This window comes from Numida meleagris, chromosome 3 (genome assembly GCF_002078875.1).
Source record: "Numida meleagris isolate 19003 breed g44 Domestic line chromosome 3, NumMel1.0, whole genome shotgun sequence".
NCBI classification, from domain to species: Eukaryota; Metazoa; Chordata; class Aves; order Galliformes; family Numididae; genus Numida; species Numida meleagris.
The window spans coordinates 93,161,019-93,179,365 of record NC_034411.1 but is presented as its reverse complement, the minus strand read 5'-3'; the positions used below and the strand labels follow the sequence as shown (position 1 = coordinate 93,179,365).

Sequence of the window (18,347 nt, the reverse complement as noted above, 5' to 3'; positions counted from 1 at the left end):
TAAAGGGATCTAATACATTAACCTCATCATGTTGCCTAATAACCCAAAAGCCTTTTAATGCCTTCAAATAGCTACTTCACTGGATGATAAATTTGATCAGCGTAATTAAGTTAACCACTTGAATGGTTGAAAACTGCCTCAAACTCAAACATGAACAGTACTAACAGAAATGCTTTTTTTTCCCCCCTAAATTAAAAGCACTATCTAGAACAATATTTCAGAAGTCTGGCTTACTTTCACTTTTAGAATAATTAATTTGTGTAATATGCATACATTTTAATAACTCATGGAAATTTCCCAATGCAAACTGAAATAACTACAGATTGAACCAAAAACTCTGAATATACTATGGTAATTTGGGAGAATGTACTTCTGAGTTATTTACTTCTTAATTATTGTATTCTACAGTCACACATATGTGACCAACGAGCTTACAAAATATTGAAAACAGTAATGGAAGACTTAAAAGCAGAGGATGGTTGTGAATTCTTTTCTCAGAAAAAAACAAAGATGCTGAATGTTGAGTCTGAATTAGACTGGGTGTATGAGAAGCACAAATTAGCAAGTTTCTGCCACATGCGCAAATTTTCATTATTTAACAAATTAAACAAAGATCACATGCTCTCTCCCCAGCAATGAAGAGAGACTTTACTTGATTGTATTTTACTTTTTGCAGAATTTTAAACATGCCAAATTGCCAGTGTAAAATGTAAAACTAACTAAAATTTGAGAACATCTATGTCTTGATTGCACACTGAACATATTACTTTGGTATAATATAGAAAAAAATCCAAATTGTTAAAAAATCACAGAATATCCTGAATTGGAAGGGGGACTCACAAGGATTATCAAGTTCTGTCTCCACAGTTTCATATTAACTATTGCAAAAACTGCATACACACACATACACCAAGAACTATTTCTCGGCTATCAGAGGACTTATGCACTGACCGCAAGTATTCTAGCTATCAAGTACCCCTAGCACTTGTATTTAAATTCGCCTGCTAGCATCAATTGAATGAAAAAAAAAAAGGTACATACTATATTATTCTCAAGTAGCAACTCTATTTAAAAGCATATGATATTTAGAGATCTTTATAAAGTCACAAAGATTTTAACAAGCAATGGGTAATGATGAACTGTTGGTTTTAGGTAGGCCTTTTCACTTAGAGAAACAGTGTTTTCAAACTCACCTGTCACATAGAACAGAACAAACAAAAACCCTCCACACCTTTACTTCTAGATTAAATTTTAGTATTTTCATGAAGTTTCATGTGACTGAACACAAGAGCTACCTTTGCTGGTAAAGAAAGAAAAACTGAAAAAAGTCATTCCTAAGCTAGCAATGGAATTCCTTTCCAGAAAGAAAACTGAGCAGAACTGACAGAAATGACAGAACAGACTTGTATGTTGTCATGTCATTCTCCTAATACATCTGGATCTCAAAAATATTTTTAAGAAAACTTTAGTTCATGAAATCTTGCAAAAATGCTTTTTAAAGTCTACTCATTGGCTCTAACGAAAACATGTTCAGACATAGAAAACCCGCTAAATAAATATAAAAGCACAGGTTTCCACATCAAAAATATGAGAAGCTATTGTCATGACACTTAGAACATGTTGTAAGGCAGCTCTCTGGAAAACAGTCAACAGAGAATAAAACAGGACTTTTTGACTTGTGTTGAATACCTCTGTTTGGAAGCCTAAACTATCGCAAACCAAACTCTCTAAAGTGATTATGAGAAAGTGAGAATACTAATTTTGCAGCATTGTGACACTGCTGTGCTAACATAATAGGGATGAACAGAACATATTATCACATTACTAACGAGTGAAAATAAGACCTCTCCCAGGCAGCAACTGACAGATGTATCAGCTTTTCTTTGTAGCACATTAATACTCTGTATCCTTTTGTATTTTGGCTTTTTTTTTTTTTTTTCCCTTTTTGGCTCTTGAGTAGCCATCCAGTATATATGTCAATTAGGAACCAAGGATGATTTTGTGCACTCTGCCTTTCTTCCACCTCTGCAAAAACCGTGCTGACAGAAGAGTAATAAATTAGGCAATAGGTTTTTAACAGCCTGTTTAGTCAAAAGCAAATTATACCAAAATATTTCTTTAGGAAAAACAGTGATAGCATGAATATATAGCTCCTATACAATATGTATTTTGCTATTTTTTCTACTGTTAAGCAAAATTAAAATGCTGTTTATTAGAAGTATCTAAAGAATAACTCATATGTCTTCCAGATGCATATTAACTAAGCATCAAGTTTCACTAAGATATTATTGCTCTGTTCTACCAAAAAGCATTGTGATGTTCATTTTCAAAAACGAATTTAAATATAAAAGAAAGTCTCTTTAAAGCATTCTTTACTACAGAGATTTAAGTATTTGTTTCTAAATAAAACAGAATGGTTTTCTTATTAAAAGAAAACAGAATATTTTCGTAACTAATTTACTTTTAGTCATAATACGGCCTTAAAGGATTGCCAGCAGTATTGTACTTAATCACAACACATTAGTCTTTCATTGGATTAGCAAGAAAAGCCTGAGTGACAGCCATAATACTAAAGCATTACAGAAACTGAAGCATTCATATGCTTCATCTTCTTGGAAAAGTCCAACTGACCCATCAAAAATTAATTTAAATTCTTCTATTTTAAGCTGATTAAGACTTTCATACCTGGAACGCTCAGTTATTTCTCTGTCTATGCAACATCAGAAAGACAGTTCACTAATAAAAAAGAATCAGATTAAAAGGGCTAAAGAGAAAGAAAAGTCTGTAAGAAAGATACTGTCTTTCTAAATATGTGAAGAAAGCATAAACATACATCAGCAACCACTGGTGGAAGGTACTTAATAAACCCCTGTCACACAACATCTAATTGTTCTACACTCTTGAAAGCATTACACACAATAGGTTTGTGAGACAAAGTACTGTTTGCTTGCTGTTTAGATACCTAGAGGGAAAAAAAACAACAACGAGCACTATGCCTGCTACTGAAAAGTCAGACATGAGGATTCTCTGCTTTGCTCCAAAATGACGTACCACAAGCAAATTCCAAGCAAGTAATGGTACAGACGTAGATAACTCAGAGCTGTTCACAAATGTCAAAAGCAGAAAAAAAACTGTGGTTCGGCTCTAGCCCTCTATATTCAAATTTACCTTTGATGGAAAAAAAAACAAAAACAGAAACAAAAACAGGCTGAATGAAGTAACTTTCAGGGGAAGTTCAGGTTGGATATTAGGAGAAATTTCTTCTCAGAAAGAGTGGCGAGAAATTGGGACTGGTTGCCTGGGATGTGGTGGAGTCACTGCCTCCAAAGGTACTCAAAAAGCATGCAGATCCAGCACTGAGGGACATGGTTAAGTAGGCATGGTGGTGATGGGTTGATGGTTGGACTAGATGATGCGAGGGGTCTTATCTGACCTGAATGATTCTATGATTGTAACTGAGACAGACAAAAAGTAAGTGAGAATTCAGTGGTGTAGCTAGTTGATTTAGCAACAGGGTGATATGAAAAATGTGATGTACAAGTTACTCTTCAGAAGGTATTGGTGTGACTTGTAAACACTCCTTCCTGTTTGAAGCTTCGTTTCAAGCTGACTGCATGGTATTTTCCATATTAGAGCTTTAGCTATCAAAATTTGTAATTGACCATGCCTCAACCTGTAACCTACACACAGTAGATAGCCTGTTTTCAAACATACACAGTGACTTGAAGTAATAAAAATTAAATTATGAAAAAAATTAAACAATTGGCTTTCACAACTAGGTGCTTCAGTGCTTATTAACTGGGTATTAATTTTATTCATACTTTTTGTGAGGAACATACTTCTACAGTGTTGATCATACCATGTCTAGAGTTTAAAGAAAATATTCTCTCCAGATCTAACAACTTCCCTTGTGCTGTCTCACACAGCACAACAGGCATTGAACTTCCTCACGCAACACAGGCATTGAACTTTCCTACCATTCCATTTTTTACTCCTTGAACCTGAAGCAATTATCAGTCTGCCCCTGAGAAATCAAATGAAGTATTATCTGAACTCATGAGCTAACACCACATCATAAACTCAAAAGTGCAAATACCTGTATAGCCCACACTTACTATTCCCATTTTATACCCCACTATGGAAAGTGTCTGTGTTCCCAGCCATGAGTTAGGAAGAAAGAAAAACAGCTGTTCCCAGGGCTCTGGCTCCTTGCACAGCCCCCTTCCGCTTGCTGCCTCTCCCTGATGCAGAGTGAAGCTCAGCAAGTCTGGCACTCTGTTGTGCTAGCTCTATGCCAGCAAGGCAGTAAGTGCCTCTCCCGTAAACACACTGAAGCCAAGTTATTGGCAGGCTTTTTCATGGCACGCAATTTGCAGTAAATCAAACACTTCCTGGGATCCATCCTATCCATTTCTGAATTGGGATAATTCCATGGCATTACAGCATCACAAAAATTGTTTCTTGTAGCAGCAATATGAACTAGCTGTATACATGTATTCACCGTATTTTCTCAAAGTAATGTGAAATTACACTTATTTCAGGATTTCAGACAGATATTACATGATGTACTTTTACCACAGAACCCCAAGGATATGAGAAATGCAACACATTGAGTACCTCCTTTCTTATCACCCACAAAAGTTTAAGAGCCACAGGGCCTATGCAAATAACACAGCAATGCCATTCTGCTGCTGTGCAGAGAAAGAGTTTATTTTTCTAGTGGGGGTTGTTGGCATCATTTTTAAAGATTCAGGAGAGACTATGAGAGCTGCATGTATAACTGCCAAGTTCTCCATATCTTGACTGACAGCATGGAAAGGGCCACAAACACTTGGTTTCTAGCACTTCTAGAAGTACCATATAACGTAACTTCTACAATACTGATGGAACAACATTTTCCCTCTGTAAATTGTAAGGATTTTTATACAAAGCATTTTTGCAGAACGCACACAAAAGCTTTGCAGATTACAGGAGGCTATAGTATTTTGGGTACCTTAACTCCATTGGATCACATCTTCAACTATTCCCCTTTTTCCAGACGGCAGATATTTGCTATTGGAATAAAGTTGATTTTAACTGTATATTATTCTCTACAATAACCAGACAATGCATTGTTCTAGTCACTGCCACACTGTTAATCTAAATTTGCCAACATCATTACATGTTTCCAGAAGATTCATAGGAGCTGCCAAAAACTCAGTTTGTCCAAGCAAGGTCAGTTACGACATCAGATTAAGTTGCTCAGGGCTTCAACAGTAACACAAATAACAGGAGTATCTGGCAGTGAAATAGAAGAAATATTTAAGGCCATGTTGGAGAGGGCCCTGGGCAGCCTGATCTAGAGGGTAGTGACCAATTATTTTGTCTTAGTCCACCCTTCAAATGTTCTGTGTCAAACCATCCCTATTCTATGAGATGAATAAAAAAAAGTTAATATTTTGGATATACATTTAACCTATTTAATCAAATCAAATCCAACTATATGCATTATGAAATGAAAACAGCTCCAGGGAAATAGGGCTACTTCTTTCAGATAGTCTGCAGCGCATGCGATTACCCAGCAAGTCATTAGGAAAATAAAACAAACAGGAAAAAGTTAAATCTTGGTTCAGCTTCCTGACTGCATTCCTAAGGAAATATTTTGACAAATTAATCTTTGTCTCTTCCAGTAGTTTTTACCTAATTGTGTTAGAGCATAGTTCCAAGTCTTACTAAATAATTATACAACATAAGCACTGCAGTCATCCCTTAAGATACCTCTAATTGTACAAACATTAACTGCTATGTTGTACATATGTTAAGAAGTCTTGCTCTTGAGACACTGAGTCAGCTTTAATTGTTTATGTAGGGTTTCAGCAACACACTTTGAAGCTAGACAGCAACTCTTTGATCTCTAAAACCTTAAACGAGAGATTCAAGCATATATCCTCAAACCTGCAGGTAATCTGAATTAAGACTCAAAATGAGAGACTTACTCACATTTCAAATGAATCAGGCATTTTAAGATGACACTGGCTAACTGGTTATTCCCCAAAATATACCATTCTGAGAGACACATAAATCCTATGAAACATTTATCCTTGAAAATGTTGCAGGTCTTTTTTTTTTTTGTAACATTTTGATATTAAGACCTCATTTGGTAACATACTCAAAGAGATACAGTTTCAATTCTTACCGATGTCAACAAAACACAGTATACAACTATTCACATGAGAGAACTTCAGCCTCTCTTTTAGAACTTTCATCACAGCTAAAAGAAAAGCAGCATTCCAAGCTGCACTATATTCCACTATAACTGAAAAGTAAAATATAAGCCTTAAATTATTTATTTTCTATGCATCATGGTAATTTAATGATCTCTACATTATTTTCAATAGAAAACAGATTCATTCACCTCTTTCTTCGTCCACTTCTATAATTATCTCAGCTCCCCCAGAACCCCAACCTCAACCCAACATGTATGTATATATATATACACACATATACACACACATGCACCTTTTTTAAATAATTAAAACAGAATAATCTGGTACTGAAAAAGATGAAGAGGACACCAGCACAATGGTACAATATTTCTGTAACATCACTTAATACTCTTGCTTCAGAATGACAGTATTAGTTATAACAGATGCACTCTATTTAAATATATACTACACATTCAAAGAAAGCACACAGAGATACCTGAATTTGCAAAGATGTTATGATTAAGTCTGCAAATAATCTTAATAAAAGGTGAGCCTAACTTAATGTCTTAACATGACTAAACTCTTAAACCCCCAAGATCCCTCTTTAGTAAAAGAAGGGGGCAAATAAGTAAATTACATTTCGCCACTTACAAACTCTGCATCAGACATACCTAAGAGCTCATACACAAAAACTGAGGAAGGTCATTTCAAGAGGACAGGTAGATAGATACACATTCACTGAGCTGGGAACGCAGAGTTACAGAATATCTGAAGTTGGAAGGGACCCACAAGGATCATGAAGTCCAACTCTTGGCTACACAAAGGACCACACAAACTCAAACCCTGTGTCTGAGAGCAGTGCTCCAGTGCTCCCAGAGCTGCAGCAGCTGGGAGCCATGCCCACCGCCCTCTGGTGCAGACCCTTTCCCTAACCCCCACCTGACATTCCCCCAACACAGCTCCATGTCGTTCCCTCTGGTCCTGTCGCTGTCACCAGAGAGCAGAGCTCAGTGCTGCCCTCTGCTCCCTGCAAGGAACTGCAGCAGCCATGAGGCCTCCCCTCAGCCTGCTATGCTCCAGACTGAGCAAACACAGGGACCTCAGCTGCTCCTCACACACTGTGCCCTCAGATCCTTCCCCATCTCTGTAGCCCTCCTTTGGACTCTCTAATGGTTTTATGTCCTTCTTACATAGGGGGCACCCAAACCTGGGTGCCTGATGCACCCCGGGGTACGGTTGGCCCTTCTGGCTGCCAGGGCGTACTGCCAGCTCAGATTCAAGCTACCACCAACCTGAACGCCCAGATCTCTTTTTGAGGGGCTGTTCTCCAGCCCCTTGACTCCCAGTCTGTACATACCGCCACAGCTACTCCATCTGAGGTGCAGAACACAGCACTTGCTCTTCTTCACGCAGATGGGGACCACCCTCACATTTGTCCAGATCTTGGTGCAAGGCCACTCTACCCTCAAGGGAGTCAACACACCTCCCAGCTTAGCAAAATCCACAAATTTACTTAATACAACTTCCAGATCAACAGTGAAAACATTAAAGAGAAATGGCCTTAAAATAGAGCCCCGCAGAATCCCAGTGGTGACAAGTAGGGCAACTGTCAGGACATAGCCTCCCCTCACAACACGAACACATGTTTCAGTTATCATGGGACATTCTTAGGATCACACCACCATAGCCTTATGATGTCACGAGCCACCTCCCTGACAACTACTATAAATAAGGGGACCCTGACAACAGAACACCAGTTGTGACACCAGCCATCCAATGCAAGGCAAGGCAGGCAGGGGCCATGACGCCAGCCAAGCAGGCCTGTTTTGGCAGGCCTGAATTTTAGAAACAAAGCTCTCCTCCAGTACTTACAGTTTTGTGTATTATTTGTAACGCCAAGGAGCTAATTTTGCAACACAGGTAGACACTCCTGCACTGAGCAGAACATGGTTACATGTAAATGCCCATTTGTTTCATTTTTTAAGCATGCTTCCAACCAAGAAAAACCCTACTGTAGGATACAGATAAATTCAGCTTAAGGAGGGTCTCATCTGGGCTCTGGACAGAGCGCTCTGGGGCTCTAAAGCATCTCTTTTGAAAAGTAAAGCTGCCAGTTACACTTATGAGGTAATGGTGCCTTCGGAGGTCAGAGAGCTTCAGTACTTCAGTCCTGAGATAAGAACTCCATCTGCAAGTTAAAACCATAGCTTGATGTCGGATTTTTCAGAGGAAAGGGGTTGAAATTTTGTTATTGGAGGTGAAGCCTGAGCCAGTAGTTTTCTTTACTGTCTGGAGGCATGTACCTTCTTGAAAAATAGATAACCGCATTGCACCTACTGCAAAAAGACATTTAGACACAAACTGCTGAAACAGATAGCAGAGCATTTTCATTAGCGGTAACAATGTTAACACCATCCAATCAATGCTGAACAAAATGGGGACAAAGGATAGACTCCACAAACAGAAGATGTTTTCTGCTGGCTTTGCTATAATCATTTATTTGGGTATTTTGTTTGGTTGGTTTTGGTTAGATGCTAATAATTTATGCAAACTCCCCCATACACTACCTATCTCTATCAGATGATGAGATAAAGGCTGAAATAAGCCCTTCTAGCTATACGATTTTAAAAAAAGAAAATAAATCTGTTAGAGATTTTGTGATACAGATAAATATGAACAATAAATGCAGAGGTAGAGACAAGAAGAGCTGATTTGCATGGTAGCAAGTAAACAACGGACCCAGGAAAAACATTTGTCTGCAACGTGCACACCCACATCTCATCCCACATAAGACCCAGAACACCACAACTTTGAAGTAAAACTCTAGCTGACCTGTACTATATTGAGCCTCTAAGCTGTCTTTGCTTCTCTGCTTCTGTAATTTGTCTTTCTACTTAACAGCCAAACCTCACCTTAAGAAGACAATTTGCAAACTATGGGTGGAGTACGTATGTAGCCAAATTGGTACAAATTCTTTCAATATGAGACAAAAAAAAGATACATGAGACCATACTGTCTGAATTGGAACCACACTAACTTCAATATACATGCCAAAATGCTAGAAACCCAATTATTACCATATTTGAGAATTTCCTGTTACATAACCAGAAACTTAAGCTGTATGGGAAGCTCTGGGATGCCAGATGAACCATCAGGCACCTCCAATTCTATCCCTTGGCATTACACAAAGGAAAAGAGAAAACAAACATCACTATACCGCAGAATCATAGAATGGCCAGGGTTGAAAAGGACCTCAAAGATGTTGAAGAGCACTGGTCCCACGATCAACCCCTGAGGGACACCACTCGTGACCAGCCTCCATCCTGACATAGAACCACTGACCACAACCTTTTGGCTGTGACCTGCCAAGAAGTTCTTAATCCATCAAACAGTCCACCTTTCAAATTTATACCTCTCCCAATTAGGGAGAAGGATGTGGTGAGGGACCATGTCAAAGGCTTTGCAGAATTCCAGGAAGATGTTATCTGTCGCCCTTCCCCGTCCACCAATGCCGTCACCCCATCACAGAAGGCCACCAGATTGGTCGGGCAAGATCTGCCCTTGGCGAAGCCATGCTGGCTGTCTCAGATTACCTCTTCGTCTTGTATGTGCCTTAACATGGTAACCAGGAGGATATGATAGACTATCCCTTATTTAAGGGTTGCTAACCCTCTCCTAGCATCAAAAACTCAAGAAAAGTCACCCAAGTGACCAAGCAAGGAGACTGATTCTACTGTCTTGTGTGGATGAACAACAGAGAAGTGATAAAAGCATTTGTCTGATATGAAACTTCTTATAGATAATAGGATCCTACGATGCTGCAAAAGAAGTTACAAGTTTGGAAGAAAGGAGGGTAGGGTCTACACGAACACCCAGCTAAGAATGCTTCCCCAGTATTTAATCTCCTTCACTGGATATGTATCACAAAATGTCTCTCATGCATTTTACTGCATTTTACCTGCACCTCCTTAACCACATTCCTTGCTGTTTAATCTCTTTTACATGCAACATGTGGGACAGTAATCCTGAAATCCTCAATTTAGTGTCAGCACAAAGCCACCAGTTGACACTCATTTGTGCTACAGATGCCTTACACGCACAGCACTGGCTGCAGTCTTCAGCTTTTAATCATACCATGACTGCAAAGGCATGCTACCACAGAGTATGCCTTACAAAAATGAGACATAATCACTTTCTTATTTGTCACTTAGTGCAAAAGCGCTGATGAGTAGCTTCAAGTTTTCCTCATCTTTAGCTAGTTTCCTAAATTCTTCTCTTTATTTAATTTTAAAAGTCTTATGAATCTGTCAAGAGGAAGACAAAAATATTTCAGTTGAGTTTTCAACTCACTGTCATTGATCAGAGGAATTTATGAGAAATTTGCATACTCAGCATAAAATAAAGCTGGATTATCAATTACAGGAAATATTATTCGTATCTACACATAACTGATTTCAAAATACAATTAACTTTAAAATGAGGACTGCACTGTTTCTTCATACTGAGTAAAATAACGGATTATTTTACTGTCTAGTGAATAGGGACACGTAACTTCCTGAATTCATCAGTACAGCCACTTCCTACACTGCTTGTTGACAGACAAGGCAGTTGCGACTCAAGATTCAAGAATTCTGTAGCACACCTTGTATGGTGCAAGGGAATCCCTGCCAGTACAGCACAAATGTGGATGCTCTCTGAATCACAAGGCAGCCTTTAAAAAAAGAAGTCTGAAAAGAGCATCCAAGGATGAAATATAGACTCTGATCATCTTAGTGGGATGGCAGTTAGTATTCTGACATTATCACTAACATCACTAGGTTTCAGAATGAATTTCCTGATAAAAACAGTAAGATTACATGTTATATCAGTGATGTCAGTGGTGACGCTGCCTTTGGGCTCCCACAAAAGACCAACATAACCTCCAGCTTTCCCACACACAGTTGCCATCTTCCAACCTATTTTGTGATTAACTTGCAAATTTTCAATTAAAAGTGTTATTGCCTATAGTAACATCTTGAAATTCTTAAAATATACTGTATTATTCTCAAATTTAAATAAGTACAGATTTCTATTATTTAAATGAAATATAACATGCAGGTTGCTTTCTTCTGGGTTTTGGCCAAGCTTCTTCCAGAATTCAGAAGATTTGCTATTAGAAACATTGTTTCTATGTAGAAATACAGGGAGTCAACTGAAGAGTATTTTGTCTCTATCTCAAGTCATTTTATCAGATCCTTTACTGGACAGCACAGACACATTAAAAAGAAAATGTTGAAGGTAGAGTTGACAACTATTTTACAATGTCCTGTTAAACATTCAGAAGGGAATCAGAAACAATTAATTTCCTTTGTTCTTAATGACAGAACAAAAGGAAACACTTCAACCTGCAGTACTAAAACATTAGCATCCTGTCATGGTTTTGTGATTTTTGGTTATTGGTATTCCACATCATAACATCACGTAGTGTACTGGGAGTTAAAGAGTTAATGCTCCAGTTCCATGGATCGTGGATAGTTCCAGATACCTGATTCTCAGAAGAGAATAACTACTACACTCCCCAGAGGACTTTGCTGCCCTGTTACAGTTTTCCGCTCAGAGGGAAAGATAAAACTGTTTGCATATCACGAGACCTTCCCCTCTTCTCTGCCTGTCTCTCGTCCCGGCAGCATCTCGCTCCCCAGCTGTCTCACTGTCAGTATTAGAGTAAGGCCTACCTTGATTGTGGACACTCTCTCTCATTTTATTGGATTTATTAGCTTAAATTGTAATTGTATTGTATTATAGTGTGTTATTTTGCATTCCAATATCTTATTTAGTAAATTAGTTTGTTTCTCCTCAGATTATTGCCATTGTTTTGTTTCTAGGCCCATCTCCCTACCCTTTATCCCTTTCCCCTTTCCCAGGGCGTGGGTCCATAGGTCCCCCGTCCCATTTGCCATGGAATTGGGCGGAACCCGCCCATAAACGGTTGATGTTCTTGGTGGAGAATGCAGACAGGGACACATCCCTACCAGAGGAAAAGAGCATAGTCACCAGATCATTAAACAATCTGCCAAGTGAAGTTACAAAATCATTACTGCTTAAAACAATTCCCATCGGAGAAGCCAGAAGTAATAAATCTGTCTTGCCAAACTAGCAATGAGTTGTCCATAAATTTCAGGAGAAACACATTCCAGAACTGAAACATTTTGATTAGATTACCAAAATTGCTTATTATCACAATCTGAATTATTTTGTTTAGTCAGCAATTATGAACAAGAGAAATGCTATTCTAAATAGCTTTCTCAAAGACTAGACTGGCAGCGTATTTAATAAAGCTTTTCATTATAAACCTTGTCTTCTTTACCTACTATTTTAAAATTCATAACTACAGAGAATATAATAGGTTCAAGGCAAAAATAACATCACCTCAGTTGTACTTCTTGCATATATTTTCTATACACAAACAAAATCAATACTGCTTGCTTGCCCTTAATCCTACTCTATACTTTATCTGAGGAAAAAACACCAGCTGGCAAAGGAATAAATGCAGCCTCAGGCAAGTACTAAAGCAGCAGCAGCTGGCGAGGGGCCACACTTAGCTCCTGTGCAGCAGGAACTTGATGTTGGGCAGCAGCAGCATTGGGGTCAGGGTGCTCACCGAGTGCTGGCAAGCTGGCAGCTTGGTGGCCTGTCATAAGCACTAGGCATGGGTTCCAGACAATGCGAGGCCGGGAAGCCCAAAGGACAGTTCAACAGGAAAGCTGGCACCAACCAGAGACAAGATGGTTCAGGCAGGGTTTGGGCCTGGACTGAAAAGGGGCTCCTGGGCACAGGCCCCAGGGAGGCTGGGCAGGAACAATGTGGCTTGCTGATGGCCTCAGGGATCTGATGCTCAGCTCCTGCCACCAAAATGCATCACTTCTGGTTTTGAAAACAGGAGAACTTTAAAGTAAGTTCTGTTTATGACTTTCAATTTGTGAAAATTAAACTATTTCATCACAACTAGGCAAACTCGTACTGGCATGATGCATCCAGTAGAATCGTATCATGCATAAAATAGGCTCCTCAGCAGATTTCTGCCATGCTGGGAAGAGGCTCCCTGCATGCTTCAGTGATTTACATAGGTGATACAAAAGTCTATAAGAACCAAAGCTAGAACTGTGAAAATATTAGCTTTAGTGGATGCATGTGTTAATTTAGAGGGAAATAAATTAGCAAGGGGTGTAACAGGGGAAAAGATTACAAAAGCAGTGGCAAGCACGGCTCTGACTACTTCGCAAGCACTGACTTTGAGCAGTTTCCATTGTTTAGAAGGGCCTGATATTTAACCCTAAAACTCATCAATGTTATTTCAGAGATCTCAAGCCTCACATTAAATGGTTTTCAGAGACAAAACATCAAAATACTTGCACTGAACTGTCCTCTCACAAACACAAAAGTAACTGGCAGGTAGGTGAACAAGCAAACTCAGTCCAGCATGTCACCAACTGCAGCATCAAGGACAGCTCAGTTTCATGTAGTGGCATTTCAAGAAGATGATGAAAATTAAATATGTCAAAAAATTAAAAGATGTTATCTTTCCCATAGAAAACTGCTAGCAGTGAAATAACAACTAAAGTTGCAAAGATTGACAACTTAGCAAGGTTTTTTCTTCTTCTTAGATATTAAAGTTAATTAAAATTGGAGAAGTTATGGAGTCGTTTTTGACCTATTCTAAATGTAATACAATCTCATCTGAAAAGCATGAAATTACTCTGCCTATATGTATTACTTCAATTCTTGATAACTATTATAGTCATTCAATAATCCAGTTACTATAAATTACTTTGCAGAAGTAGGTCCACACAATAGCCAAAATAGAAAAGATTTGTGACATTGTCTGCAGAACATTAATGAACCAAAAGAAACTTATTTGGTAAACAAACAAAAAAAACTCACCAAGAAAACCTGCTTTGACTTCCTATAACACATATATAATATGCAAAATAAGACACTCTTACAACTCTTCTAACATTTTGAAACTGCTAGAGTTGAAGCGTATACAGAATCTAGAAAGTGACTCTAAAACTGGCTTTTAATGTAGTTCGGAAGGTGCCACCAGTAAATAGGCCTCCAGCACTCTTGGAAAGGAGCTGGACCAATTTCCAAGAATGCAGAAACAACACATGTGTTTGAGTGTGTGTGTGTTATGTTCATTTTTTCTTGTGCCCAACACAATTTTAAGACTATGAGAGCACAGAATGCTTGACTGGGGGGGGGGGTGGAATAAAGCAGGGAGAGTAAATAAAGAGAGAATTCTTCAGTTTTCCAAATCCCTTCAATCAAATTTCAAAAAGCAAATAATAATAAAAAAAAGCTAATGAATCTCTTAACTTGCAGTACAAATCTGGATCAATATGACTTTAGAAAATTAGTAGCAGTAACCCTCACCGAAATTAAAGCATCTAACAGGAATCACAGAGATGCAATGTTGCTGCTACAAAAGTCTAACAATCCACATGGAATGGCCATTTTTATAAGGATGAAAACGACAGAAAAAATAATTAAGCTTTAGTTGTTAACGTGAAGTAACTTCAGATGTTATTTACTCATATATCTACCCATCATTTCACACAGAAGAGATCTGCTTAGTTTTTTACTGCTCGAGATAAATAATACAGATATGTCTAGAAAACTAAGACAACAACAGCTGCAAAAGGAAAAAATAATAGCTGAAAATAATATCTCACACTTCTTGTTTTCATTTCTATTGTTTCTTCTATGCATTTTTCTCCATTTATTTCCTTATATATCTTCTATTTTAGACAGTTTTTCATCTTTTTGAGTATATATAGTTTCTCTCTGAGAATCAAGTTTGCTGTTTTTATGTCCTGATTTAAAACAAAGAAAAGTTGATTTTCAAAGTGTATTGTTTGAGTGTTTCTGTCATAATGAAAATCTTTGACAGCATGACACATTTAAATCATCTACTCAGCTACTATTTTAAATGATCTCATATTAAGTGATTAAAAACTCTAACACTGTTTGAATTTGAAATGTACTTCTGTCTGTTCCCAATAATACATCTTTAATAAGTTTTACCTACTTTAAATTGCTAATATGAAAATATTTATTCATTACTGAATACTGGCAATTTTAAGATTTTAATAAATAAATTGCTGCAGAACAGCATCATACATTTCACATTATATTTTAAAAAAACAACACAATCAAAAGCATAAAATTAGCCTTCAAAAGTCTCCCAGAAAATACTTTCTTCTATACCACTGAAACATACCAATAAAGTCTCTATATTTGAAATTAAAATATTCTTAGTTAACATTAATATGAGAAAGTGTCTATCTGATGTGGTATTTCTGGAGTAACAGTCACATATCTTCCAAAGATCCGTGCAATTATTTCCAAATTCCTCCTTTGTAGTTCATTTGTGCTACGTTTTTGCACTGAGGCTTAGTCATGATTTCTCCACTCATCTAAGCTCTTATCCAGCTAAGTCTACTTACTGTAGAATTGTGATGGATATTATTGCTTACAGATCTGCTACCTTTCTTGAACATCTTTACCTTTCAATGGGATCTACCTGTCTAGAAGAAGGGGAATCTTTGGCAGCAGGCTGGCCAACCTAATGAGGCAGGCTTTAAGCTGAAGGACTTTAAGCTGAAGGACTTGCCAAAACGGCAGTGCTCACATCATTGCAACTGACTGGGGAATAAGCTGGGCCAACCAGAACAAGGACAATTATTCCTTAGCTGCCTCCTGCTACATGAGTCAAAAGGTCAGCCACCTCCAGGTACAGCTATGGTGGATCTTCTTGCATCCCTCTCAAGATACCTGTAACTTCTGCTCCCTTTTCTTCTCTGAAACACGAGTATACCAATGCATGCAGCATGGGGAATAAGCAGGAAGAACTAGAGATCTGCATGCAGCTGCAGGGCCACGACCTCACTGCAGTCACAGAGACATGGTAAGACAGCTTGCACAACTATCCATGATGGCATTCCAGTTATGTACTTTTCAGGAGAGATGGGCCAGCAAGGCAAAGTGGTGGAATTGCTCTTCACGTGAGAGAGTAACTGGAATGTATTGAGTACCACCTAGGGTGGAATGATGAATGAGTGGAGAACTCACGGGTCAGAATTAAGGGGCAGGCAAATAGAGTGAGACCATTGTGTTTACTACAGGCAGCCTGATCAGAAGGAGGAAGTTGATGAGGCCTCCTAGAGACAGTTAAAAGCAGCCTCAAGGTCGCAGACACTGGTTCTCATGAAGGACTTGAATCACCTAGATTTGGCTGGAAAAGCAACATCACCAGGAAGTTGCTGCAGTGCATGGAAGATAACTTTCTGACACAGATGTTGGAGAAGCCAATGAGGAGAGGTGTGCTGTTGGACCTTGTTCTTACAAACAAGGAAGGTCTTGTTGGGAACATGAAGGTGGGGTCAGCCCAGGATGCAGCAACCATGAAACAGTGGAGTTCAGGATCTTACATGGAAGAAACAAGGCAGTAAGTAGGATTGCAACCCTACTCAAGAGTGCCAATTCTGACCTCTTCAAGGACCTACTTGCAGGCATCCCATGGGTTAGAACACTGGAAGGTAAGGAGGCCCAAGAGAGTTGATTGACATTCAAGTACCACTTCTTTCAAGCTCAAGACTGGTGCATCTCTAAAATAAAGGGGATAGGAGACCTACATGGATGAGCAAGAAGCTCATGGAAAAATTCAAATGGAATAAGGTTCACAGATTGTGGAAAAGGGTTCCAGCCACTTGGGAGGAATAGAGGAATGTTGCCAAGGCATGCAGGGATGCAACAAGGAAGTCTAAGGCCCACTTGGAATTGAATTAGGCAAGGGAAGTCAAGAACAAGAAGAAAGTTTTCTCTTAGAATGTCAATAGCAAAAGGATGACTAGGGAAGATATGAGCCCACTAGTGAATATGGTGGGTGTCCTTGTAACAGAGGACACTGAGAAGGTGGAGTTAATTAACTCCTTCATTGCTTCAGGCTTAACTGCTAAGACCGCCCCTCAGGAATCTCTGACTTTGGAGGCAGGAGAGCGAGCCTGGGGAAAGGAAGACTTCCCCTTGGTCAAGGAGATTGTCTAGGCAAAGTTGATGCACAAAACTCCATGGACCCTGATGGGATGCACCTATGAATGCTGAGGGAGCTGGCAGAAGCAATTGCCAAGCCTCTCTCTATCAACTTTGAAAGATTACGGAGAACAAGAGAAGTACCTGAGGACTACAGGAAAGCCAGTATAACTCCAATCTTCAAAAAGGAGAACCTAGGAAACTACAGGCTAATCAGCCACACCTCTGTCCCTGGGAAGGTGATGGAACAGCTTGCTCTGGATGCCATCTCCAAGCAAGTGGAAGAGATGAAGGTTCTCAGGAGTAGTAGACATGGATTCACCATGGGGAAATCATGTTTGACCAATGTGGTAGCCTTATACAATGTCATGACCAGTTGGGTAGATGAGGGGAATGCAGTGGATGCTGTGTACCTTGACTTTAGCAAGGCTTTTGACACTGCCTCCAATAACATCCTCATAGGTAAGCTTAGGAAGCACGGGATGGATGAGGAGACAGCGAGGTGGATTGAGAACTGGCTGACTGGCCATGCTCAGAGTTATTGCAATCCACAGCACAGAATCTAGTTGGAGGCCCATAGCTAGAGGCGTTCTCCAGGGGTCAGCACTGGATCCAGTCTTGTTCAACATCTTCATCAGTGAAAGGGATAGAACACACCCTCAGCAAGTTTGCTGATGATACAAAGATGGGATAAGTGGCTGACACACCAAAAGCTCTGGTGTGGAGCTCTGTGGAGAAGGACCTAGGTGTCCTGGCGGAGAACAGGATTACTATGAGTCAGCAGTGTGCCCTTGTGGCCAAGAATGCCAAAAGTATCTTAGGGTGAGTTATGAAGAGAGTGGCCAGCAGGTCAAGGCAGGTGATCCTCATCCTCTACTCTGCCCTGGTGAAGCCACATCTGGAATGTGGTGTTCAGTTCTGGGCTCTCCAACTGAAGAAAGACAGGAAACTTCCAGAGAGCGCTCAGTGGAGGGCCACACAGATGATGAGTTGCCTGGAGCATCTTTCCTATGAAGAAAGGCTGAAAAACTTGGGATTGCTCAGCCTGGAGAAGACTGACAGGGGATCCTACCGATGCTTACAAATATCTAA

The 18,347-nt window shown here is 39.3% G+C and overlaps 1 protein-coding gene across 1 annotated transcript in view; it reads right to left on the bottom strand.

The window, feature by feature from the left end:
- Positions 1-17,785, bottom strand: part of SNTG2 (syntrophin gamma 2) — a 232,263-nt gene extending 214,478 nt beyond the window's left edge. Inside the window, exon 1 of the mRNA XM_021392018.1 lies at positions 17,669-17,785. Coding sequence (XP_021247693.1) covers positions 17,669-17,785 — 117 coding nt within the window. The remainder of the gene's footprint in view (positions 1-17,668) is intronic.